The 24,734-nt window shown below is 58.4% G+C and overlaps 12 protein-coding genes across 12 annotated transcripts in view; 6 read left to right on the plus strand and 6 right to left on the minus strand.

Annotated features, from left to right (window-relative positions):
• Nucleotides 1-501: 501 nt before the first annotated feature.
• Nucleotides 502-1,062, minus strand: PSEUBRA_003277 (uncharacterized protein; the record flags this gene model as incomplete). Its single annotated transcript, XM_016436407.1, has 2 exons — nt 502-930; nt 1,012-1,062. 2 exons carry the CDS (start codon nt 1,060-1,062, stop codon nt 502-504), a joined length of 480 nt encoding a protein of 159 aa, XP_016292109.1.
• Nucleotides 1,063-2,242: 1,180 nt separating this feature from the next.
• Nucleotides 2,243-3,525, plus strand: PSEUBRA_003278 (ATPase, F0 complex, B chain/subunit B/MI25; the record flags this gene model as incomplete). The annotated part of the gene is made up of 2 exons (XM_016436390.1): nt 2,243-2,584; nt 3,151-3,525. The coding sequence occupies 2 exons, from the start codon at nt 2,243-2,245 to the stop codon at nt 3,523-3,525; spliced, it is 717 nt and encodes a 238-aa protein (XP_016292110.1).
• Nucleotides 3,526-3,743: 218 nt separating this feature from the next.
• PSEUBRA_003279 (Ankyrin repeat-containing domain protein) lies at nt 3,744-4,421 on the minus strand (the record flags this gene model as incomplete). Its single annotated transcript, XM_016436398.1, has 1 exon — nt 3,744-4,421. One exon carries the CDS (start codon nt 4,419-4,421, stop codon nt 3,744-3,746), a length of 678 nt encoding a protein of 225 aa, XP_016292111.1.
• A 421-nt stretch (nt 4,422-4,842) lies between these two features.
• On the plus strand, nt 4,843-6,162 carry PSEUBRA_003280 (P60-like protein; the record flags this gene model as incomplete). The annotated part of the gene is made up of 1 exon (XM_016436381.1): nt 4,843-6,162. One exon carries the CDS (start codon nt 4,843-4,845, stop codon nt 6,160-6,162), a length of 1,320 nt encoding a protein of 439 aa, XP_016292112.1.
• Nucleotides 6,163-6,239: 77 nt separating this feature from the next.
• On the minus strand, nt 6,240-7,697 carry PSEUBRA_003281 (uncharacterized protein; the record flags this gene model as incomplete). The annotated part of the gene is made up of 1 exon (XM_016436400.1): nt 6,240-7,697. The coding sequence occupies one exon, from the start codon at nt 7,695-7,697 to the stop codon at nt 6,240-6,242; it is 1,458 nt and encodes a 485-aa protein (XP_016292113.1).
• Nucleotides 7,698-8,095: 398 nt separating this feature from the next.
• PSEUBRA_003282 (TFIIH C1-like domain protein) lies at nt 8,096-9,589 on the plus strand (the record flags this gene model as incomplete). Its single annotated transcript, XM_059465054.1, has 1 exon — nt 8,096-9,589. One exon carries the CDS (start codon nt 8,096-8,098, stop codon nt 9,587-9,589), a length of 1,494 nt encoding a protein of 497 aa, XP_059320639.1.
• Nucleotides 9,590-10,156: 567 nt separating this feature from the next.
• Nucleotides 10,157-10,810, minus strand: PSEUBRA_003283 (Snf7; the record flags this gene model as incomplete). Its single annotated transcript, XM_016436410.1, has 1 exon — nt 10,157-10,810. The coding sequence occupies one exon, from the start codon at nt 10,808-10,810 to the stop codon at nt 10,157-10,159; it is 654 nt and encodes a 217-aa protein (XP_016292115.1).
• Nucleotides 10,811-11,393: 583 nt separating this feature from the next.
• On the plus strand, nt 11,394-12,182 carry PSEUBRA_003284 (BAR domain protein; the record flags this gene model as incomplete). Its single annotated transcript, XM_016436389.1, has 1 exon — nt 11,394-12,182. The coding sequence occupies one exon, from the start codon at nt 11,394-11,396 to the stop codon at nt 12,180-12,182; it is 789 nt and encodes a 262-aa protein (XP_016292116.1).
• Nucleotides 12,183-12,310: 128 nt separating this feature from the next.
• PSEUBRA_003285 (uncharacterized protein) lies at nt 12,311-17,398 on the minus strand (the record flags this gene model as incomplete). Its single annotated transcript, XM_059465055.1, has 2 exons — nt 12,311-17,041; nt 17,126-17,398. The coding sequence occupies 2 exons, from the start codon at nt 17,396-17,398 to the stop codon at nt 12,311-12,313; spliced, it is 5,004 nt and encodes a 1,667-aa protein (XP_059321380.1).
• A 792-nt stretch (nt 17,399-18,190) lies between these two features.
• On the plus strand, nt 18,191-19,948 carry PSEUBRA_003286 (PPP domain protein; the record flags this gene model as incomplete). Its single annotated transcript, XM_016436380.1, has 1 exon — nt 18,191-19,948. One exon carries the CDS (start codon nt 18,191-18,193, stop codon nt 19,946-19,948), a length of 1,758 nt encoding a protein of 585 aa, XP_016292117.1.
• A 188-nt stretch (nt 19,949-20,136) lies between these two features.
• On the minus strand, nt 20,137-20,994 carry PSEUBRA_003287 (HAD-like domain protein; the record flags this gene model as incomplete). Its single annotated transcript, XM_016436396.1, has 1 exon — nt 20,137-20,994. One exon carries the CDS (start codon nt 20,992-20,994, stop codon nt 20,137-20,139), a length of 858 nt encoding a protein of 285 aa, XP_016292118.1.
• Nucleotides 20,995-21,360: 366 nt separating this feature from the next.
• PSEUBRA_003288 (Phox homologous domain protein) overlaps nt 21,361-24,734 on the plus strand; it is a gene marked incomplete at both ends in the record, with an annotated part of 3,791 nt that continues 417 nt past the window's right edge. Inside the window, 2 exons of the mRNA XM_059465056.1 lie at nt 21,361-22,290; nt 22,450-24,615. Of these exons, the coding sequence (XP_059320640.1) occupies nt 21,361-22,290; nt 22,450-24,615 (3,096 nt within the window). The remainder of the gene's footprint in view (nt 22,291-22,449; nt 24,616-24,734) is intronic.

Below are 24,734 nucleotides of genomic sequence, written 5' to 3' on the forward strand. Positions count from 1 at the left end.
GGAAGCTTTGATGCGAGCTTCGAACGAGATTGAGCTTGAGTTGATTGGCAGGGGACTTACCGGTTAGCGAACGGACCTCTCCTCCTTGTCAGAGTCACGAGAGCAGACTCATTCTCATGCAAGGCCAGGCGATGGACCCGGGCGGAAAATGGGGCAGCAGCGCAGCGCAGCGAATCATGCGCAGGCAAAAGTCAATCCGGTCTGGCCCTACGGCTCGAAGCCTTGTCTTTGAAAGCCGGTTCACTCCCGCACTTGTTGCTTCTGACACAAAGCCGGCCTTTGGGCGTGAAACAGAGGCGCGAGAAAAAGTGCAGGCGTGTTAGAGTCTGGTTTCGGACTTGAGCGCACTTGCTTCTTGGCTCGGGAACGACTCGCTCTTCGCTCTACGACACCATCTCAATGATCTCATGAATGCTCTGCCGCAACAATGCCAACGTCATAGGTCTCTATGGGACGGTGGAATCGCTACACATTATCCACTGCTACAACGAAGATATCGCACTACGAGTTGATGACATGGCTTCGAGCAGTGCCCTCCTGGTCAGCCTCAAGACGCTGTGGCTCGGTCTGGGGCACAGGCTCGTTGAGCTGAGGCTGACGCGTCTCATCGATGCCTCGAGGCTTGGCATCAAATCCTCCAGGGTTGTCGCGTAGAGCCTCGAACTTCTTGTCCTCGGGACCGCCGGTGCCCTCGAAGCGGATGCTCGACTCGCCAGTACGCTGCGATCGGTCGTCTCCGCCTTCCTCGGGAGGAATGTTCTGAGGGTTGGTGCCGCCGCCAGTCTGGCCAGTGCGACCTACGCTGACAGCGGCACCAGGGAAGCCTTCGAGGCCAGACTCGTTGACGCCCGACTCTTCCGAGGTGACGGTCGTCTTGGGGTTGAAGGAGTCTTTGAGACGGCTGTCCGACTTGTGATCCAGGTCACGGAACTGAGCGAAGCAACAGAGTATAAGAAGTTTGTCAGAATGGCTGCTGCTGATGGAGATGCCGGGCCTTGACACGCCACTCACCTGTTCGTCGATGATCTGCTGATCCGACTTTCCTGCATATGCTTCCGACATCTTGACGAAGTTATGGATCGGGATTGAGGTTGAGAGCAATAGAAGTACAAGATATGTGAGTCGCTTCGAAAGCTTCTTATATGAGCCAAGTCGACATCTTCTCGAGCTCTCAGCGGATCAGGCACGAGAGGTGAGCTGCTGGCTCTATGACTTCAACTGACAGCTCGTCAGGCCAGTGGTGAGCTCATCTTGCCGCTGGGACGATTGCGCGTTATCAAAGCTTCGTCACCAGCAGCCACGAGTGCTAAAAAGTAGGCTGCTCGGCCCACGCGAGCAAAGAGACAAAGGAGAGGCGACATAAAGTCGGTAGATGCGAGCTCGAGAGAGTTTTACCGAATGAATCATATGCTCACTCAGCTCGCGTTCCGAGCAGCAGATCTTCCTCGACTGCCGCCCAATCGCTTGTGCGCAATCTTCTGGTCTTCTTGGAGCCCATGGCAAGACTCGATCGACGGTACAAATACCTCATGCTTGCTTGCAATCGAAGCTCGCAGACCATGACCATGCTCAGAACCCAAGATGTCACAAGAGCTGGATTTGGGCGTTGATTGGCAGGTCAAGGGTTCAGCATGGCAGTAAGGGCAGTCAGTCAGCAACACGCTTGCCGAGGTGCCTATCAAGAAGAAGCAGCTGGATCGTCCGATACATCCTTTGTCTTGCGGCTGGGCCCGATGTCGATCCTAGTCGCGTCAACTCGGCTCCGGCAGCGGAACAAACAGGCTCCTGCGCTGCTTCCCAGTCCGATTCGTGATCGATTTCGACCTTTTCCAGGTTTTGAACCTCTTCCTCCAATTCCAACTCGCTCACAATTTAGACTGCAAGTTGGCGAAATACAAAAATCAGTTGCGAGTAATTTCGCAAAAGAGCGGTTTGAAATGACCAATTGAATTGGAGCGAGGCAAGCCCGTTGAGTCGTCCGGCAGATTCGAGAGAGGAAGAAAACGGCAGCAGAGCGCACGTTGAAGCCAAACACTGCGAATGGAGAGTGAAGCACGCACCATCGAGCCAGGCCAAGGCAGCGAGCAGGCCAATCGCGCCTCGCACCTGCGAATCTTCCAATTTGGCTCGAGGCTGGCTGGCTGGCTGGTTCTGGCTCGATTCGAGGTTTGGTCGTCGTCGCCATCATCCGCACCTCTCTTCAACCTCACCACCCCTCATCCTACATTTCGTTTCCTTCATCATGTCGTACCGTGTTGCTGCTCGTCGGGTGCCCGTGCTCGCCCTTGCGCGACCCACCGTCGCACCCCGCCCGGCTGCCATCGCCGCCATCCGACTCTACAGCGACAAGCCCTCGCCCGAGGCACGCGCCAGCTCCATCCTCGACTCTCTGCCTGGCAACTCGCTCGTTAGCAAGACCGGCTGGGTCACCCTCGGCACCGGTCTCACCGCCGTCGCTATCAGCAAGGAGATCTACGTCGCCAACGAGGAGACTGTCATCCTCGTCGGCTCGCTCATTTTCGCTGTCCTCGTCGGTCGCGCCATCACCGGCCCTTACAAGGAGTGGGCCGACGGCCAGATTGAGGTAGGTATTCAGCAGCATCAGCATCGCAGCAGCAGAAACAGCTTGGACGTGGACCCTGCAACATCATCACCGCTACGCATAGGATCGGACAGAGTGGAATTATTGCAGAAGCCACCCTCACAACACCTGTCGTTGCTGTGCCGTTGCTGGATAACAGACGCATGCACTGGCGAGACGAGGGAACAATGCTCAACTCACCATCCAGGACAAAGGCGGACCAATGCATGACGGAATCTGGTTGGACACCTCGGCCACTTCGCGTAGCTTTTGCTGGCCGCTTCGGACGAATGGACTTTATGTCGGATCAGATGGGCATGACCTGCGAGTCGCGCCCACGTCGATGTCCGCGACAACGTCAAGCCCTTCCTGCGCGATGTTGGCATCGGCAACCGAGAGCGATTTGGCTTATCCTAAGTCGCTACGCCATGTTCCACCACCTTCGCATCCGACTCGAGGTTTCTTGCGACGCTCACTCAATCCACCCGACCTGCTGCTGCGATGCTCGCCTCTCACCTTGCCTCACCCACGAAACCATGCTGACCTCTCCTCCCTCTTGACTTGAACAGAAAATCTCGAAAATCCTCAACGGCGCGCGCGCCAAGCACACGGAGGCGGTCCAGGCACGAATCTCGTCAGTAGAGCAGCAGAAGGACGTGGTGGGCTTGACCCAGGCGCTCTACTCGGTGGCCAAGGAAACCGCACAGACCGAGAAGGAGGTGTTTGAGTTGCGACAAAAGACGGCGCTGGCCTCGGAGGTCAAGAGCGTTTTGGACTCGTGGGTGCGCTTCGAGGCGAGCGAGCGCGAGCAGGAGCAGCGCGAATTGGCCGCCAGCGTCATCAAGAAGGTGCAGGACTCGCTCAAGGACGACAAGCTCCAGAAGCAGATCCTGGACAACGCCGTTGCTGAGATCGAGAACCTGGTGAAGAGCAAGGCCATCTAAACGGACGGCTCAGAATCTCACTTCAACGACCATCCTCAGGGCTGTTCGACTCGTGCATTGCTCGCTGAAGAGCTTGCCTGTCGTGCAGTCACCCGAGCTACGTAGATCCGTGTAGCTCATCGCTCGTAGTACAAGCACATCATCCGATATCGGAACGTGAACAGTGTGAAGTGTTTGACAATGCAAGAAGCGGTAAAAATACATGAGTGGAGTCGAATCTATGGCTTGTCATCACCGTTGAGGCTGAGGTTGGCCGTCTGCTGCTCCACGCCATCCGTTGCTGTAGTCTCGGTCGACGGTTTCTCCGGCATCGGCTCGGCGGGCTGCAACGTCGATCCTTCGGGCCCATCGATCATGCGTTCCAACAGGAACTTGACCACCTCCTCCTGCTCCCTCATCTGGGCCTCGCTCATGGGACCTCTACCGGCGCGATTCCTCACGTCCCAGAGCTTGCGTTCCGACCCATCATCCTCTTTCTCCTCCCCGGTTGAGGAGGATGTTGGTGGGTGGAAGATGACGTTCATGCGCTTGGCTTCTTCGGGGTTGGCCCGCTCGAGCGACTCGATGTGTGAGACGAGCGCGCGGACGACGGAAAGGTGGCCGTTTAGACCGGCCCAGTGCAAGGGTGTGTTGCCCGACTCGTTCTGCGCAAGTGCAAGTGGGAGGGTGATGTGCGGCAGGAGGTAGGTGACGATCTCGAGATGACCGTTTGCCGAGGCGTAGTGGAGAAGTGTGTTTGCCGAATCGTTCTTGATGCTCGCCAAGAGATCGCTAGGGGAGGAGGAGGAAAGTAGCGGTGACAAAGTGGATTCGAGGTCCTCGAGATCGCCGTAGCGTGCTGAGAGGAGCAGGTCGTCGATCTGATCGCTTGTGAGATAGGCGGCTTTGTCCGACATTGTGGCGATAATCACAAGTGGTAGGTTTGGTTGAGCTCGAGGGTGGTGCGTCACTTGCTGAATAGCGTCGAATGGAAGTCGTTGTCGTCGACGAAGCCCTTCTCGTTGTCCACCTTCTGAGCCACACCTCGAGCTCACCGACTTTCTTCTCAAGACTCCACCTCGCCTCTCAAGGCTGCGCTGCTTCGCTCAACTTTTTTTTCCTTTTCGCCGCCCGTCTGCCGAGAATTTTTGGTTTTTTGGACAGATTTTTCTTCTTCGCTCCCCACAACGCTCGCTCAGGGTCCCTTGAGCTGCCTTCTCTCCAACATCAAGCTTCCACCATCGTCCCTTCTTCATCAACGACGGTGCAACCTCAGATTCGCACCACACTGCTGCTGTAATCTGCACCTGAAGCAGCTCAGAACATAGCTTTGCCAACATGGCACCCACACGCACAAAATCCACCACGGGCCAACCCGCCCAACCCGCCCAATCCTCTCGCAAAGGCAAAAAAGCCTGGCGCAAGAACATCGACCTGACCACCACCGAGACCTTCCTCGATGCCCAGTCCGACCCGCTTCGCTCCACCGCCTCTGACGTGCTCTTCGTCGAAGACCGCTCCGGTCAAGAGACGCTGCTCGCCAAACAAGCGCGCACCAAAAAGCCATTGAAATCGCTCGAGATCCTCTCCAACAGCTATGGCCACTCCGCCCTCAACCCGGTGCGCAAGTCCAAGTCTGTCGACCGCAAGACGCAGGAGCGGCTGCGCAAGATGGTTGGTCGTCAGAAGCACACCACTCAGGGTGACGCCTCCTCCATTGCCGCTGGGAGTGATGAGGTGGTGAAGAAATCCCTGGGTGGGGTGTACGACGTCTGGGGCGGTGAAGGCAAAGGCAAAGCCAAGGCGGATTGGATCCCCGAGACCTCTGCCAAACCCACTCCTTCCCTACCCAAGACGCTGCGTCGGGCGGACCACGATACGGCCGCAAGCCTCCCGGCGATTGACCTGCCTCATCCAGGCTCGTCGTACAACCCCACACTCGAGTCGCACGAAGCCCTCATCCAGCAGGCGTACGAGATCGAGCGTCGACTCGAGGAGAGCGAACAGATGGCGCAGAGCGAACGCGAGTCGTGGCAACGAAAGCTCGCCACTATCATCGCGCGTGAAGCGGAGCTGCGCGAACAGAAGGATGATGAGCTCAAACGGTATCGTGGCATGGATGTTGACCTTCCCAACGCCTCCGAGGAGGAGGTATCGGAGGGAGAGAGGGAGGAGTTGGACTCTTCAGATGAGAAAGCCGGTATTGAGGGAAAGCGCAAAACTCGCGCGCAGCGAGTTCGTGCCAAACGTGCTCGACAACAGCAAGCCGAAGCAGCCCGTCGAAAGCAAGCCCGCATCGAGGCAGCAGCAATCCTCCAATTGCCCGCGGAGAAACGTCGTCAGGCGCGCCTGGCACTCGCCCGCTCCCAGGCCGCTTCAGCACGCCGACTGGAGAAAGAAGCCCTCCTCGCCAAACAGGGTTTGTCGGGAGTCAAGGTGGGCAAGCACAAAGTCCCACAGCAGACGATCGATGTTCAGACGGGCGATCAGCTCAGTGAGAGTCTGCGCGCGCTTCAGCCCGAAGGAAATCTCTTCAGAGACAGGTACAACAGGATGCAGGCAAGGGGCGTGGTGGAACCCAGGGTCAAACAGGTCGCCAAGACAAGCACGAGGAGGATCAAAGGATACGAGACGCACGATTATAAGAAGTTCACTTGAGTTTTCTGCAATTGGATTGCTTCGCACTGTTTCTCGATCTCAGTCCTGTGTGTGAAATTTGTCATTGCGATAGAAAGCTATGCGTCGGTGCTGGGTTCATGCTCGACCTCCGCGGCGACGACGGCCTCGGGCGCAGCGTCTTGAACAGCCTCGACGACCTCCTCGACAGGCACGTCGGTAGCATCGGCGATGGCCTGCACCGCTTCCTCCGCTGGGGGCGCCGTGGGCTGGTCGAGCATGGCCACGTCGGCAAGCGTGTCTGGTTGCGAGGCTACTGCTTGCACTGCGGCTGCTGTGTCGGCTGACGCGGCGGGCGCCTCGACAGCGGCTTCGCTTGAGCTCTCTGGTGCAATTGGTGCGGCTGCTTCGACGGGAGCGGGTTCTTCTGCTGCAATGACAGGCTCGGGGACAGCAGCATCAGCCGGCGTTTCGGCGTGCGGCAGGACGGGTGCAGCAGGCGGCTCTTCCGCGGCGCTGACGGGCGGGTTGATCTCCGTGCTCGTCTGCTCGGTCGTTGCAGCAGCATCAGCAGCGGGCTCTGCAGGAGCACTTGTCTCTGTACCAATCGGAGTCTCCGTTGTCGCCGCCGCTGGTGCAGGCAGGGGTGCAGGAGCAGGCGCAGGAGCAGCGACCTCGACCGGGGGCTGCGTCACCCCAAGCTCGAGGTTGATTTTCTCAATCGCCTCCTTCTCCGCCTGTCTGCGCTCTGCTTCCATCGCCTTGTCCTCCTCGCTCTCCTCCACCGTCTTCATCTGTTCATCCCCACCCTCCGCAACAGGCTTGGGCGGTCGCAGCGCCTCCGGCGTCTCAGCACGCACGAATCCAACACCCAAAATCCGACCCCTCGACGCGTTTTCTCCCCACACTGGCACGTCCGTCTCCGCCTCACCCTGCTTAACCGGTGCCCCCTTCTTGGCGCTCGCACCCTCGCGCAGCAGCCTCAGCTTTTCCGCGTGCTCCTTCTCCATCTGCGCCGTCTCCTCCTGAATACGCTCCACTTTCGACTTCAGATCCTCCTCCTTCACATCTGCATACGGAGACGGCGCAGGCGTCAACGTATCGATCCGCCTTGCGTCGAATACCATGCTCAGCAGCTCGTGGTTCTTGGCGTACCGTGCAACGGCGAGGTCTCGCGGCGTGAGACGGTCGAGATCGTCAAAGATGGATTCGGACATCTCGTCCGCGATGGTGGGGGGCAGGTTTAGTCCCAAAAATGGGGGCATGGGTCGACCGGGGAAGCCGGGGTGCGGAGGGTGGCCGTGCGGGGCGTGCATCGACGGTCGGCGGTGCGGCTGCTGCTGGTGCGGGTGCGGGTGTTGTTGGTGACCGTGCTGGACGGTGAGCTTGCGCTTGCGACCACGGTTGGAGGAAGGCGTGGGCGAGTCCATGTAGTGCTGTTGGGAAGGGTGCTGCGGGACGAATTGTTGGTGCGGTTGAGGTCGGGACATCATGCCAGGGGAAGGCGAGGCTGATGGGCCCATGCCTGGGTGACCTGGGTGACCCGCGCCGGGGCCGTGTGGCGGTGGCATGTTCATTGTGCAGGTGTTCAGCGGGTGCTCGAGCGTTGCGGCACTTTGTGCAGGGATGCGAAGACGTGAGATGGATGGTGGTGGTGATCCAACGGCATTCAGCGCAGCCTCGACGCGACTCGAACTTGGAGAGGTTTGGCGCCGACTCTTGAGACTTTTGTCAATGTGTTAGACCCAGTCAATTTTTTGGAGATTATTTTTTGGCTCAACTCCACATGCTCGACAGCTGAGCTTCCGACCAGGCCGTAAAAGTGACACATCCTTCGACTCGATGCGGTGTCGTCTGAGCACCACCATCTAACTCGGGAACGCGCTGCGGACGAGCTATTTTCAACGCCTCGGGACGGGAGCACAGGTAGCGAGGAGGCTGTCGATTAGTCTGTAGCGGCAGAGCTCCATTCAGAATGCCACCACGCATAGCAGACGACGAATACGTCGACGAGGGAGCCGACGCCTACGATGCCGAGGACTTTCTCGACGACGACGACAGCGGAGACGAGTACCGCTCAGCACCATCGCTACCCAAGCTGGGAACATTACGTGGTGCACTGGCCGCATCACGCTCCAACGCGGCTGGATCCAACGGCAAGGCAGGGCCATCGGCAGCGGGTGCATCGTCCTCCTCGGCAAGCACAGCCGCTCGAGTCAAAGCAGCAGCCAACGCGAAAGCGAAACAAAAAGATCAGGGCTATTCATGGGAGGCCACGTACAAGCGATCATGGGACGCAGTAGCAGAAGACGACTCGGGCTCGCTCGAGAGCGCCGTCCGATCCATGATCGAAGGGTCCAAACGCAGGCGGACACTCAAAGACGTTGCACCCGTCCAACGAGGTATCATCCGGCATCTCGTCCTTCTCGTCGATCTATCCGCCAGCATGCTCGAGAAGGATATGCGGCCAAATCGGTTCGATGTGACGCTACAATACGCACGCGAGTTCGTCGGCGAGTACTTTGACCAAAACCCCATCGGCCAACTCTCCATCATTGGCACACGAGAAGGCATCGCAGAACGACTCGCCATGATGGGCGGCAATACGATCGACCACACCGCTTCGCTTTCCAACAAACGAAGACTTGAGCCACGAGGCGAGCCATCACTGCAAAACGCACTCGAGATGGCGAGGAGTAGTCTCGTCCACCTACCGGCATCCAATTCGCGCGAGATCCTCGCCATCTTCGGCAGCTTGACAACATGCGATCCCGGCAACATCCACGATACCATCAGCACGCTCGTCAAGGACAACATCCGCGTCTCGATCGTTCACCTCGCGGCGGAGGTCAAAGTGTTCAAAGACGTATGCACGCGGACGGGTGGCACGTTCAGCGTGGCCCTCAACGAGGGTCACTTTCACGATTCGCTCTTTGACCTTGTCCCTCCGCCGGCAGTCGAGGGTCCACGACGGACCAAACGTCGTCCCGTCACAGACGAAGACGAAGTACAAACAGGCGTAGACCTCCTCCAGATGGCCTTTCCCTTGCGCCTGCCCGCACACGCAGCACCCACTCTCTGCGCATGCCACTCTCGCTCCCGCGGTTCGGGCTACCTCTGTCCGCGCTGCAACGTCAAGGTGTGCGATGTACCCACCGATTGTCCGGTGTGCGGCGTGACGATCGTCATGTCGACCCACCTGGCGCGATCGTATCACCACCTGTTCCCCGTGCCCAACTGGAAAGCTGTGCCTTGGTCGAGCGTGACGGAGGACTCGGAACCAGCGTGCGCCTCGTGCAACGTGGCTTTCCCAACGGAGGAGAGGAGCGCGGCCGCGAACAAGGCGTTGGAAGAGGCGGGGTTGAGCGCGAGTTCGAGATACAGGTGTCCGCGGTGTGCGAAGGACTTTTGTCTCGAGTGCGACGCGTTCGTACATGAACAGCTGCACGTATGTCCTGGATGCTGTTGAGGGGCGAAATGACAAGTATGCTTAGCATCGACTGAGTGTCTGGCATGATCGCAGCGTGTGTTTTGATTGTCGTCGTCGTCGTCGTCGTCGTTTGACTGAAGACGTGATTGACGAGACAGCGGACAGGGAGCCCTTTTTTAGACCTCATTTTTTCAGCCGCCTTTTTTGGCATGATTATTGCCTGCTGGAAACATTGTGCCCCCATCAAGCGAAGGCTTTTGATCCCTCGAGACTTGCTGCCTTCTGACCATGCCCCACTCGCGATGAACCAGCCTAGCACGAGATCAAGCGCTCCTACACAGCCATATACCTAGTTTGACGAACCATGAACGTGCTGTGGAACAAAATTCTCGAGTGTGAGATAAAAGTACAGGAGGTTGATGTGATAGGCATCTGGATCGCGAAAAAAACGATTGGGGCTGCAGCTGACATCCCATGAGCTGTCCGTGAGACTGCGTACGACGAAGATTGCCAGCACCGCTTCTAAAATGGGCGGCAATGTAGCAGTCTCCTCCCTACGCTGGGTACCGTGACGGCTTCGACCGTCGCATCTCCGCTTCGTGCCTGTTACGCAGCGCGCATCGCCTCGACCTTGTTCTCCTCGGCCGACCCGTCCGTGGGCAGTTCATCCACAAAGTCGGGCAGCTCGGTATTGCTCTGCAAATAGCTCGGTACACTCTCGCCCTCCTCCTCCCACCCGCCCTCTGCCTCCAACGCATCCAGTTCCGCCTGCAAATCTTCCTCATCTACCTCATCCGGTACGCCGTAACTCCTCCCCAAGGTCTCTTGCACCTCGTTCGCCGCTTCGATCAGATCCTCCATCTCATCCTGCATACTTTCGATCTTGTCCAGATCGATCTTGCCGTATGTCTTGCGCATCTCCTTGTTGGCGGTTTGCATGGCATCGAACGTGGCCATGGTATTGCGCAGATTCTCCGTCGTCATGGTCGCCTGTTCCATGTTGTACGATTGTTGTTGGAGTTGGGCAAGCTGGTTTTCGTAGAGTCGCTTTTGTTTGAGGACGCGAAGGGCACGTTGTTGGATCGCCGTCTTGCCAGGTCCATCGCGCATCTTGCGCATCTGATCCCGATAGCGAGTGAGTTCTGAGTCGAGCTTGCGGATTTTGACCTCGACCGAGTCGGCGCGTGTTTCGGTCGAGGCAATAGCGTCTGTGAGGGAGGGCTTGGGCTTCGCCGCTTTGCTGCCGAAGAGGCGGTTCATGGTGCAGGGTTGCGGCACCTGATTGAGGTGGTCTATAGGGACGAGGGAGACGCTGTGCTCGGATAAAGGAGGTGCGCAAGTGTGGCAGCGCAGGTGTTGCAGACGATGAGAGTCCTTGATGCTGCAGATGACGATGGTGCCGCTGACGATGCTCGCGATGGATGGTGGAAGGAGGATGATGTTTGGATGTCATCTGTGATGCGCAAGTCAGGGTCCAGGATCACCTCGAGCTCAGCTTCAGCAGCAGCGACCCGATCTGGATCCGTGCACAGCCCATCAGCACACACTGCCGGAGTGGAGGCAGAATTCCAGTTGAAACTAGAAATCGGCTTGAAATCCAGTCTTGCCCGCTTACGCTCACTGCCATCATCTCAACCTTCTTTGCCCGCACGGTCATCGTCAGCTGCGATCCACTCCATCCACCCGCGCACGAGGCATCTTCCATATTCAATCGACTGCTGCGCGCTGTCCTCTTCGTATCTCACCGGTACACTCCCGGCAGGCTCAACTGAAAAGACATCTCAGCAGCTTCCATCCCCAACCCTCTCACAGCCTTGCCTCCCAGCCCAGTCGTCCGCTCATCATGTCGTGGGGCGGCTTCAAAAAGTCGATCAACCGGGCGGGCACGTCTCTCATGCAAAAGACGGGTCAAGTCGAGCGCACTGTCGACACCGAATTCTCCTCCACCGAAGAGCAATATCGCACCCTTGAACGCGAGGTGACATCCCTGCAAAAGGAAGCGAAAGCCTACCTTGACGCGATCCGATCTCTCGCCTCTTCTCAATCGCGCATTGCAGAAGCGGTGGATGGTTTCTACACCGATTCGTCCGATGCGGCCATGTCGGCCAATGCCTACCGTCGTGCCGTCGACGAACTCGATACGAAAACCGCCAAAGAAATCGACGCCCCGTACCGCGCAACGGTGCTCGAACCCATCGGAAAACTCGCCAGCTACTTCCCCGAGGTCAACAAGACCATTGAAAAGCGAAATCGCAAACTCACCGACTACGACGCGGCAAGGACCAAACATCGCAAGCTGACGGAGAAACCCAGCGACGACCCCGTCAAGCTCCCGCGTGCCGAGAAGGAGCTCGACGATGCACGGGTCGTGTTTGAAGCGCTGGACGAGCAGATCAAGACGGAATTGCCGCAATTGGTCGATTTGAGAATCCCGTATCTCGATCCGAGCTTCGAGGCTATGGTGCGCATGCAGGCGAAGTTTGCGGAAGATGGATACGAGAAGTTGGGCGGCGTGCAGAGGTTCTTTGCCGATGGCGTGAGGGAGGAGTATGCTGAGGGGCATCTGGATAGTCAGGTCGAGGCGGTGCTGCAGGAGATGAGGGAGTTGAGCATCTGCGGGATCGGGCAGTAGCGATGAAGTTGTGTAGCTTTGCTCTGTCTGCGATAGACTCCGTTCACCCGTCTCTCCGTTGTGTGCATGTGTACGATCGTGTGAAGTATCACATTGCTGGTATCAACTCACGTCAGGAGTGCTGTAGTTCATCCTCTCGCCGCCGTCGCCGCCGACGACTGCTCCGGCTCGCCCACCAAGATCCCCACGACGTGCTTACAGCAAATCAAGCCGATCTGCTCGCACTCCTTCCTCATCCCCTCATGCGCCTCTCTCTCCTCTCCCGTCCCCTGCACCACCCCCACCATCTCGTCCACCCCCACCAGTCGCTCCAGCATCTCCTCCAACCTCTTATTCACCACCTCGACCTGTCTCTGCAGCATCATCTCCACCTCCTTCCCATTCAACATCCCCCATCCCGGACTCTCAACCAACAAAGTATCCCTTACGCCCTTCCACCTCTCGCTCGTCCTCAACAGCTCCAACCACCCTGCCGTGCTCGCGGCCCCTGTCCTTCGCAGCGTCGCAAACACCGCCTCGTTGAGACACATCTTGATCTTACACAACGTATGCGTCAGTGCCATCGTCTCCACCGCTGCGTTCCGAACCCGCGAGATCACCTCCAACCTCTCCCTGGCCTTGCTAGCGTCGTGTCCGGCAGCAGCCTGCTCCTCGCACTCCCGTCGATAGGTGTTGACCACAAACCCAACCACATGCAACACGTCGGCTTCGCTAAAATGCCGTTGGAGGTTCACCTCGCTACTCCCGCGCGAACCGATCACGTGCTCGGCGAACGAGAGACAGTCCGCTGCTAGGTCGGCGAAGATGCTCTCCGTGCCGGTTTTGACCATTGCCGCTTGACGAGTGGCGGAGAGTTGGTGGAGCTGTTGAGTTTGCTGGTGTTGCAGTGCTTGTTGGTGGTGTTGTGCCGCTTGGATGTGGGCCATCTGCTGCGCCTGCTGGGCTTGTAGCAATTGTGCCTGCTGCATTTGGTGGAGCTGCTCCGGACCAGCTCGAGTTTGGGAGGTCTGCTGCTGGAAGGCTTGGCGGATGGTTGGTTGCTGGGCAGCACGTCGTGCTTGTGCCGCCGCCGCTGCTGCTGCCAAATGGGCGCGCTGAGTTTCGATCGCGTGTTCGCGTGCGCGTTGCACATCTACCACCGAAGCCTGTGCTCTCTGCTGATTCTGTGCCAGGTGTGCAGCGAGAAGCGAGGAGCCGATTTCGGTCAACATCTGTGGCTGGGCCACCTGCAGCATTTGTGGCATCTGTGCACGCGCGCCCATTGCAGGGTTGGTCAGGTTCGATGGATGCTGCGAAGCGGATCCAGCAGCCGAGTAGGACGGCGTCATGGGAGGAGCCGCGATGGGTACAGGCTTCCGATCTGCCACTTCGAGCTGCATCGGACTGTCGATGCTCGACGGCGGCGCAGACGCTCTCGTCCCCCGAGCGACACCACTTTCTTCTCCGCGATCCGCGAAGCGGAACTCCGGCTTCGTGTCCGTCGGCTGAGGCATGCCACGTGAGGCGTAGTACTTGTTCTTCTCCTCGTTCCAACAGTGTAGCATGTGCGGCACGCGTGGGAACTCCATCAGCGCCCGCGTCATGACGCGCTCCGGCAGCTTCTCCAGTAGATGCGTCACCGATCTCGTGCTCGACACTTTGTCCATCAGTTCGTGCATGGAGATGTGCATGTGCCTGTGTGCGTTCTTGTGGAAGATGGCGGGTCCTAGCTCCTGCAAGCACGTCCATGGGATCATCTTGGCAGGATCTTGCCAGTGTTGGACTAGGTCGGATACCGTTTCGGGAGTTGAGAAGCCGGCTCGCAGTGGCTTGAGTTTCTGGATCGTTTTGTAGGAGGATGATCGACCCGTGACGCCGGCGAGTCCGCCGAGCAGGGACCTCATGCCGTCTTCGATCGTCCTTTTCGGTCTTGAAGTTGGCGTCGAGTCCGAAGCAGTCTGGCTGATCTCCCTCCCTTGGCGACGTTCTGGTTCGGCTGCTGGAGGTGCGTTGACTTGGCTCTCTGCGGCTGCAGGCGCTGCTGTTGTTGTCGGCTCTTCAGCATGGCTGGTCTCTTCCGTCGTCACGGGTGGCGGATCAACGCGAGCTGCGGCGAAATCTGGCAGAGGCGGGGCTTGCGTCTCCTTTGGCATCGAAGTGACGTCGTCATGAGCTGGCATATCTGTGTCGTGTAACTCTGCAACGGGTCCGGCAGTTGCAGTTGATGCAGCTTGCTCCGACACGCCGTTTTCGAGCAGTGCTGGAACCCCGCCCTCCTCGACGGATGCATTTGGTCTCTCTTCGTCCGCGAGCGTCGCGGCCACCTGTGGCACGGCATCATCTTCTGCGGCTTGTGATGACGGAGACGGAGAGGATGTCGCGTCCGTCACAATCTCAGGTGCGGGATTGGCAGCGGCAGCCTCTGCTGGCACGTTGTCACCTGCAGGTGCAGCACCATCCTTAGCGCCCTGGGCAGGATCCCCAGCTGCAGAATGAGCGCCCTTCATCGGATCTTCAGCCGCAGAATGGGCACCCTGCACACTGATGGAGGCGTCAACAGCTTCGGGCGAGAATGTTTCGCTCGCTGCTGCGAGCGCTTGCTCGACTGCCTCGACGGCGGTAGCCACTTGTTCGGTGCTCGCATCAATAGGGGTATTGACGCCGCCCGTGAAGCTCTCGTCGAAACTCTCCGCCACGGCCGGCTCCGGATCGACAGCGGCCATGTCGCCCGTACCTTCGATGACTTGTTCGTTCGCCGGGGCGTCACCCTGCGGGGGCTCTGATGCGTCGATGTGGTCTTGCTCCTTCTGTTCAGTGGGCTGAGCTTCGCGATGGTGATCTGGACGGTCGTCTTGCTGCTCGACTTGTGGCATGTTGTGTGAATCTGCCAACGGCTCCATCTGCAACTCTACCTGCGCCCCATCCTGCTGAGCAATCGTGCGCGTACCTTCCGTTTCTTCGGATGGTTGTGCTTCTGCGGGACCAGCTGCATCTGCGTTAGCAGCCTCTTCCTCGTCGGTGACGACAGCTTTCGAATTTGCTGCATCTGCGAGAACAGGCTGAGCAGCATGGTCAGAGACGTTTCCGCTTGCTGACGCGCTTGGGTCGTCCTGGCCGGTCCCGAGTGGCTGCTCGTCGTTGGTTGCTGAGTCGTTCGTTGAGCTCGAGGGTTGATCCGCATCGATGCTGATATCTGGAGCCTGCGGCGAAGAAGCACCAGCGTCTTGACGATTGTCGCCGGTGTCGACGTGTGAATACTCGCCCATAGCCTCGGGAGCAGTCGCAGTTGCAATTGCACTGTCGCTCGACGCATCAGCAGGCTCGTCTCCGGTGTGCTCGTCTGCTAGCTCGTCTTCCTCCTCCACCATCTCGTCTGGCTCACCAACTTGATCAGGCTGCCTCTGCTCTTGCTCGTCAGCATCGTTGCCCTCCTCCTCGCCTTCACTCTCCTCTTCTATCACGGGATGAGAAGGTTGCTCCGGCTCGGGCTGCTCCTCTGTTGTTGCCGTCGAGTCTGTGACAGCCGGTGCCCCTCTTTCGGGATCCTCTGGCTCAGTCTGGGGAGGCTCAACCGCATCCTGGTGTCGATCTGCATTCGAAGCCTCGCTTGGCTCGTCGAGCGGAGTCTCGTATGCTTGTTCTGAATCTGCCGAGTCCACCGTGGTCTTGAGACCGACTCCAACCGTTTCGTCGGTACCGACAAGTGCGGCGTCCGAGTCTGCCCGTGATGTATCCTTCAAGAAGCCGCTTGAAGTTGTAGCTCCTGCCTCCTGACTCTGATTGACACCATGGCGCGAGGCAGAAGACTGTTGAGGCTCGCCAAGATCAGCGATGTGTTGCGGAGCCTCCACGCGCTTGGGTGCATCGGCCGAGGGGCCAGCATTCATGGGCGCTGCCGATGTTGCGCTTTTCGAAGGAGAAGATGCTGACTCGAGCGTCCGAAGCTTGTTCTGCCCAGCGTTGCTTCTCTCGGTGCTGTCATCTCCTTTGGTGTGCTTGTACCATGCGGAATTGACCGCGTTCAGGTGCCTTTGCAGAATCTTCGGAAGCTTCTTCCTGGCGAGTATGATATCGCGAGACTGCAGTCGTGGACCCAGGCTCGCAATTTTGCGACGAAACTCTTCGATAGCTCCCAGGTCTGCGTCCTCGTCGGTCAAAGTAGTCGTGAATTCTCGTGTTACAGCGATGATCTGATCCGCGAACGTCGTTCCTCGCTTGAAGGCGTCCTGAGCGCTCTGGATCCGCTCGAGCTCCCTCTCTTTCGACTCGGTGGAACTGGCACTTGACATCTCACTTGATGCACGGGAATTCCTCGAATTTGAAGATGCCTGGCTTGCCGGATGAGCTGCAGCGGCACTCTGATCTTGGCCTGTGAGAGAGGGCGAGGATGGGACCGCCGGCGATGGTCGACCTGAAGCAGTGCCTCGACTTTGAGAACGGCGCAACCGGACAGGCTGCGTTGGCTGAGATGCTTTAAGCGCCCGAACAGGAGACGGCGACGCTTTGATGGCTGGCGCATTGTCAACGTGCTCACCACTGCCGGATCCGAAGGCGGGACCCTTGCCGCCAACGATCTCGAAGTCATCGTCCGAGTCGTCATCTGGAGTCGGTGGCCGAGCGGCTTGTCGACGGGACGCTCGTGTTCGTTTGGTGGGACTCGGCTGAGAAGCAGGCGACTGAGCCTTGCGTTTTGCAGTGCTAGACGAGGCTTCTCGCGATGAGCGATCTCGAGATAAGGCGGGTGCTGTCGATGGTGGGAGCTGTGCGTTGGTTGCCTTGCTCCGATCAGGAGCAGCCGGCTGATTCGCTCTGCTCACTGGTTGCGAGGAGAGCGGCGCGGAGGCTGTGTTCGACGTGCTGATGCTGGAGGTTGCAGCCTTCTGATGATGCTTGGAGGATGAGGATGAACGGTGAGAGACTGACTCACTTCCGCCTCCTCCATACAGATTTTCCCAACCTCTTACCTGATAAGGCTCATACTCTTTGCGCTTCCGACGAGCAGCTTTGCGCGCAGCAGACCTGTCTTTAGCGGCCTGATCATCCTTGCGCTCGGTGGCCAGAGCGCGCTCCAGTCGAGAAGACGATGGCTGCGACGATGAGATAGGCGTGCTATTGGAAGGGGGTGAGGTGCCGAGAAAGAGGCCATCGCTGCGAGCCGGGCGGCGAGAAAATCCTGCTCCATTCGTACCGCCAGGAGCTCTTGAGCCTGATGGCTGCGATGAAGATGTTTGCGGCATGACAACGCGATTGTTCAGCGTGTATGCGCTGGTATCGCCAAGTCAAGCGGCTCGAAGAGGGAGCGAGTCAAAGCATGACGATGGCCTGAACGCCTGAGAATGCTTTGAAAGAACAGCCGAGCGTATCTGCTTTGATCTGCGCTTGTCTTGAGCTGGTCGTGTGAGCGGGGTCGTCGAAGCTGCTGAGGAGCCAAAGACAAAGGTCGATGAGGTCCATGACAGCTTGTCAGTCCATGAGGAGCGTGGGATGAATTCAGGGTCTCGGCAGTTTTTGGTGTTGGATTCGCAGCAGAACAAGCAGCAGCATCCTTCGCGTTTTGGCTGGCTGAAAGGGTGGAGGCGAAAAGTGGTAGACTGTTAGGTTTGTGTTTGTCCCTCTCTGCGCAGAACGGCACAGGTCACAGCGAGTCGTTCGAGGCTTGCGCTTCTTCTTCGTCTTCTCGAAAATCAGTGACAGCGAGCGGCGACTTCGGCTTTGCTTCCGAAGAAGCTTTCTTCAAAAGGCGAAAAAGTCGGCCATTCCGTGCCTCGATGTGGCTTGACAGCAGCCACACACAATCCTCTGTGCGCCGTTGCACCTCCACCCTCCCTGTCCTTCTTCCTTTCTCGTTCACCTCGATCACAGAGAAACCCACCCACCCATCGCTATCACCCGCTCTCCCGACTGAAGCGTTCCCACCCTCACAGCACGGACTCTGCAGCTTTCCCACGCTGATTGATGCAAGTGCATTGAAGTCAGCTCTGGCAGGATTCCCACGTACCCTCTCCTTTCTCATCACAATCACAGCCACCATGTCCGGCTCAACAGCACAGGGCGAGTCCTCCTCGTCGAGCGGCTCGACTGCGCCCTCGTCTCCCATCGCAACCTCCGTCTCGTCCATGGACACCGAAGTGACTCACCTCGACCAAGCCTCGGCGACCTCTGCCGACGTCCCACCCTCGCCCAGCAAGGAGGACATTGCGCTGCCCGTGGAGGAGAAGCAGGCCAAGGCGAAACAGCTCAAGGATGAAGGCAACAAGCTCTTCTTGGCGGGTCAGTACGATGCGGCAAAGCACCAGTACGGTCTCGCCATCGCTCTCGACCCTTCCGTGCCCGCCTTCTACAGCAACCGAGCAGCGTGCGAGTTGAGACTAGAGCAGCACGGTCTGGCGATAGAGGATGCCACCAAAGCCATTCAGCTCGACTCCAAGTTCTCCAAAGCCTACTTCCGCAGAGCGAGCGCACATCTCAGCATCCTCGATCCCAAGGCAGCATTGCCAGATCTCCGCACAGTCGCCCAGCTCGAACCCAAGAATGCTTCGGTCAAGGCTCAGCTCGAAGCCACCGTCAAGCTGATCCGTCGACTCGACTTTGAAAAGGCTATCAAGGTCTCGGAAGGTGTCAAGGCAGCAGAGACCGTCGAAAATAACCTCAAGGAAGGATCTGGAGGCACTGTTGTTTCCGACTCATATACGGGACCGCGCATCGCAGATGGTGACGACGCCGACACAGCCCACCTCGGCAAGATCGACCAGAAGTTCATCGACGACATGGTGGAGCATTTCAAGAACGGAGGCAAGCTGCACAACCGCTACTCGTGGCAGATCATCCTCGGCGCTTTCCGAGCGATGCAGCAGGAGCCCTCGCTGGTGGACTACCAGGTCCCCGAAGGTACTACGGTCGATGTCATTGGCGACACCCACGGCCAGTTCTTCGACTTCATTCACTTGCTCAACAAGACAGGCAAGCCTAGCGACAAGCACGCGCTCCTGTTCAACGGTGACTTTGTCGACCGAGGCTCCTGGTCGGTCGAGATTGCTCTCACCATCTTTGCGTACAAGTGGCTCTACCCAAAGACGACGCTTATCAACCGTGGCAACCACGAGACATCCGAGATGAACAAGGTGTATGGCTTCGAAGGCGAATGCAAGGCCAAATTCGGCGGCGATCTTACCTTCAAGCTCTTCACGCAGGTTTTCATCGCTCTGCCGCTCGCAACACTGCTCACTGCCAGCAAGCCCCCTCTCACTGGCAGCGATCTGCCTGACTCCTTCTCCATCGCACAGCGGGAGCCCATCGTGGAGAAAGACACCGGTTTCAAGCGCTTCTTTGTCGTTCACGGTGGTCTGTTCTCAAAGGATGGCGTCACACTCGATGACATCCGCGCCATCGATCGATTCAAGATCGGCCAGCCCGGTCAAGCTGGTCTCATGATGGAGCTGCTCTGGAGCGACCCTCAGACGGCACCCGGACGCGGTCCTTCGAAGCGTGGTGTCGGTCTTGGTTTTGGGCCCGACATCACCAAAGCATGGTGCCAGCTCAATGGCGTCACTGCGGTACTGCGAAGTCACGAGGTCCGTATGGGCGGATACGAGGAGGAGCACGAGGGTCGATGCTGCACCATCTTTTCGGCGCCCAACTACTGTGACTCGACGGGCAACTTGGGTGCCTTCGCTCGCATCGACGATCAGGGCAGCATCGGCTGGACCGTATTCGAGGCCCAGCCTCACCCCAACATCAAGCCCATGGCCTACGTTGGCAATGCTATGAACGGTATGCTCGGTGGATGAGCAAAAGCACTAGATACTTCGACTTTCTTCCCATTCGCGCCCCGACAAGCATTCAACCATTTCATTTTTTAACACGGCATCAAAGGATCTACCACTGTCTCGTAGTCATGATCTCAGCACAAGAAGTTCCATCGCAATGTAGTCTATTGGCTTCGCTTCCAGTGTCTATGCATCCCAACGGCAGCTCGTCACTTTTGATCATCAAACGGCGGCAGGCCCCAGTCTGAAGGGTCGAACTCGAGCAACGAGTTGATGGTTTGTGAAGCGCCCAGCTCCTCGCTCGGGTACAGAGCTCTCAATTCCGGATCAGGGACCCACACGACGTGCATGCCCGCTGCCTTTGCCGCCTGAACACCGGGCTTCGCATCCTCGAACACCAAAATGCTCGCTTCGCCGCCCTTGAGGTGGTGTGCCTCGTCGAAGTGGTGGCCCATCTCTCGTAGACTTTCCGTCCACTGGGCACCGAGCTTCTGCTTTGTCGCCTCGTCATTGGGGTGATTGCTGAGAAGTCCTTCCCGTGCCGCGAGCAGGAAGATGTCCGGATGCGGCTTGCCACGCGTCAGCCTCGGGTCGTCACCACAAATGACGCGGTCTGCGAAAGGGCCGAAGAGGTCAGGGTGAGATGCAGTCTTGATGTCGTAGTTCCTGCGCTTGCTTCCCGTGGCGACGCAGATAGGGACGTTGTGTTTGTGAAGGTGCTGAACCAGTCGTGCTGCACCCTGCATTTGAGGGACTTGCTCGAACGCTTTCAGAAGGACTTCGTTGCGGTCCTTGAGGAAGTTGTCGATGTCAAACGGGCAGTCGGGTCCATAGGCCTCGCCTTCCTTCGTGGGTGGCCAGAGGGACGAGAGCAGCGTCAAGGTCGCCTCACGCTCAGGCTTGCCCATGAGATTCGCCTTGATCTCCCACGTCTGCTGCTTGCCATACGGCTTGAGGATGTCGTTGACCACGGTGGTGTAGATTCCCTCCGAGTCGATCAAGAGACCGTCCATGTCGAACAGGACGGCCTTGATGTGCGCAATCGGCTCCTTTGTTGTGGCTGTCATGTTTGCTGCTCTATCAGAGGCAATGCGATGCTTCGCTTCGAGACCCGTCTATATGATGGTGTTAGGATGAGGGCATGGTCGAGTCAGTCCTTCTTCTCGGCGGCAAGCCTGCGTCGGGCAATTCTGCGGCCAAAAGCGACCGCTTCCATAGAATCTGACACTCGAGCGCCGAAAATTCGGATGCGTGTTGCTCTTGTTCGGCTGCGTGCACGGATGATGTCGAGCTGCACCCTTGAATCCCTCTTGCAAACACACTCTTCCTCCATCTCCATCATCGCATCCGCCCGCCGGCGATACCCTCTTCCGCTCGCAGCCACCTTCGATCTTTGTAGCTCGATCGAAAGCACCGCGTCGAGAGCGACGATCATGAAGGTGCTCATCACCGGTGCATCCGGTCTGCTGGGTCGGGCAGTTCATCAACAATGTATCGACAAAGGTTACGACATCAGGGCGCTTGCATTCACCCGTTCCGACCCCGAAAAGCAGCTCGTCAAGCTCGATCTGACGGATGTCACTGCAGTTGAGTCGTGCCTGAGCGACTTCGAGCCGGACGTCATCGTCCACACTGCAGCTGAACGACGCCCAGACGTCGTCGAGAACGATCCAGCTGCTTCTCAGGCCATCAACGTCGACGCGCCAGCCAGCATCGCTACCATTGCATCAATGCTCGACAAGGTGCCACTGCTCATCAACATATCCACTGATTACGTCTTCGATGGGTCCAAGCCACCATACAAAGTCGAAGATGCTCCGAATCCGTTGAATGCGTATGGCGTCAGCAAGCTCCAGGGCGAGCGCGCCGTGGCAGAGCATGCCAAGCCAGGGCATTTCACCAATCTTCGTGTGCCTGTGCTATATGGCAGGACCATCACCAACGACGAGTCCGCTGTCAACGTGCTTCTCAACGCCATTCAGCCACCAGCCGGCTCGACCAACCCCAAAAAGTGCGACGCCTACGCAGTCAGATACCCCACCAACGTCGCCGATGTCGCCAAAGCCATCCTGAAGCTTGCCGAAGTATACGCCGAAACACGCAATGCAGCTCCGCCGACAACACACTTCAGCGCAAAGGAGGCCATGACCAAGTACGACATGTGTATGGTGCTCAGCCGTGTCGCTAACGCAGTCGGCTTCGAGACACGCACCGACCTGCTCGATCCGGAGTACGAAGTCGACCCCATGGCTGCTACCGCCCGACCGAGACACTGCAAGCTCGATACGTCGGTGCTGGAAGAGTACGGCGTGCCCATCGAGTATACGTCGTTCGAGGACTGGTGGCGACCCTATCTTGCCGAGGTACGTACGCAGAAGATCACTCTTTGACTCGCAGAACGTGTGCTGTGACGTCCATGTGTATGACGCAAAGCATCATGAAATCTCAAACTTGCTTTTGACCACCGGCTGACATTTGTGTTTCATCTCTATGACTATCGTTCTCTGATCTCGTCTCTACAGTTGCATCAGGCCAAGGTCGAAGAAGATGCACGATTAGCAGCCGAAGCGGAAGCAAAACGCCAAATGGAAGAAGAAGAGCGCAAAAAGCGCGAAGCAGAAGAAGATGCCGAACGACAGCGACAACTCGAGGAGGAGCGACGCATTGCAGCAGAGAAAGCAGAAGCGGAAGCTCAAGCCGAAGCACAGCGACAAGCAGAAGAGCAGGCGCGGCAACAGAAGGAAGCCGAGGAAGCGGCGAATAAGCCACCCGTCGAAGCTCCGAGCGAGGGTGCTTCCACCGAGGCTGTAACCTCGACGATTGCAGCAACGACCAGCGAAGCGGGAGAAGCAACAAACGACACAGACGTTCGATCCGGATCACCACATCCATCGTTCAACTCGCTCCAAGCAAGGCCGACGCCGCCTGCCACCTCGCTCCCTTCGCCCACCAGCTCGCACCGTCCGCTCTCAATCAAAAGCGACCATAGACCAGAAACGCCACCCCGGCCGAGCAGCAAGGACGGTCCTTCCTCCTCGCGAACTCAAGTCGAGATCCTGGCCACCGATGCCACCCCAACAGGGTCCGTCGTCAACGAGTCCCCTCTGAACCTCGCAGCTGCCCAGGAGAGGGAACGACTCGGGTCAACTCTTCCGCAACGCTCGCTCAGTGCCAGCAGCGCTGCCCGCCTAACATCGCTAACAGACGAAAGCACCATGTTCGGAGGCGCAGCACGCAAATCGAGTCTTTCGGGTCAGTCGTACCTGGATACTGCGAGTGCGGCTGCTGCACGACGCGCCGAGGACTCGGACGACGACGGGTACGGTCAACCCTCACCTCGCACCAACCAAGTTGCGTTTCCCCAGTCCGCAGAACCGACCTCTCCGACACGTGCAAGTCGATCGCACGCCGACACCACCACGCTAACCGGCTCGGTAGCCTCCCTTCACTCCTCCACTCCCTCCCGTCCATCCGCAGACGACACCCGCACCACAGCCCCCACGAACGGCACACAACCGCGCCTCTACCACCGCCCCTCATTCGACAACCTCCAGAACGACCGCGATCGCGCCGCCTACATCCGTCTCCACACGCGCGCGCACAACTTTACCATCCGCGTCGGCGACCCCCAACGCATCGGCGACCCTATGACAGCGCACATCGTCTACACCGTCCGCACCACCACCGATCACCCCTCGTTCCGGGCCGCGTCGTTCTCCTCTCTCCGACGATACCGCGATTTCCGATGGCTCCACGCGGCGTTGGTGCAGAACAACCCGGGGATCATCGTCCCGCCCGTTCCCGAGAAAGTCAGCATTGGGCGGTTTGCAGCCGAGCTGGTCGAGGCGAGACGGATGGGCCTAGAAACGTGTGTAAACAAGATCGCTTCTCATCCGCTGTTACAGCTCGACGAGGATTTCCGACTCTTTCTCGAGTCCGAAAACTTTGCAGCCGATGTCAAAGCGAGGGATGCGGTGAAGGGACCGATTATCACGCCCGAACAAAAGACGTACAAATCGTGGGGATCGGCACTCCTCGGCAGCGTGGTTCCCTCGTCCTCCTCCCTCTCATCCGGCTTCCTGTCGGCGGCGAGCTTCGTCGAGGTCGATCCGTGGTTCGACGACCAGCGCATGTACCTCGACTCGCTGGAATCGTCGCTCAAGGGGATGGTGAAATCCATCTCGTCCCTCTCGGCACAGCGCAAGTCGCTCGTAACCGCCACGCACGATCTAGCTCAAGTGCTCACCACGCTCTCGGGTAGCTCGCTCTCGAGGTCGTTGAGTACGTGCTTTGCTGGGTTGGCCGAGGTGCAAACGCGCGCGATGCAGTTGGACGACCTTCAAGCCGAAGCCGACGTGCGATCGCTCGGAACGACCATGTACGAGTACGAACGCGTGGTTGGCTCGATTCGCAAGACCTTTGTGGTTCGGACCGAGGTGTGGGCTCGATCCGCCCGAGCCGCTGATGAGCTACGTCGCACCCGAGGACGGTTCGACAAGTACAAGGCTACCAATCCGAGCGCTGCAGGTGCACAGTTTCAGAGCTTGTTAAGCGAGGTTACGGAGGCAGAAGGGAGAGCGCTGGAGGCGGAAAGGTTGTTTGGGACGGTCAGTGAGAGGTGTAAGGATGAGATGGAGAGATTGGATTTGGAAAGGGTGCTGGATTTCAAGCGGGTCGTGGGCGAATGGGTGAGTGATATGATCGGGAGACAGGAGGAGGTGGTTGAGGAGTGGGTCGCGTACGCCGGGTTGTTGGGGCGGCAGATGGGGGTGCAGATTCTGCCGCGGGTGGAGGGGGAGGGGGAGGG

Source organism: Kalmanozyma brasiliensis (assembly GCF_000497045.1).
Source record: "Kalmanozyma brasiliensis GHG001 unplaced genomic scaffold PSEUBRA_SCAF21, whole genome shotgun sequence".
NCBI lineage: Eukaryota > Fungi > Basidiomycota > Ustilaginomycetes > Ustilaginales > Kalmanozyma > Kalmanozyma brasiliensis.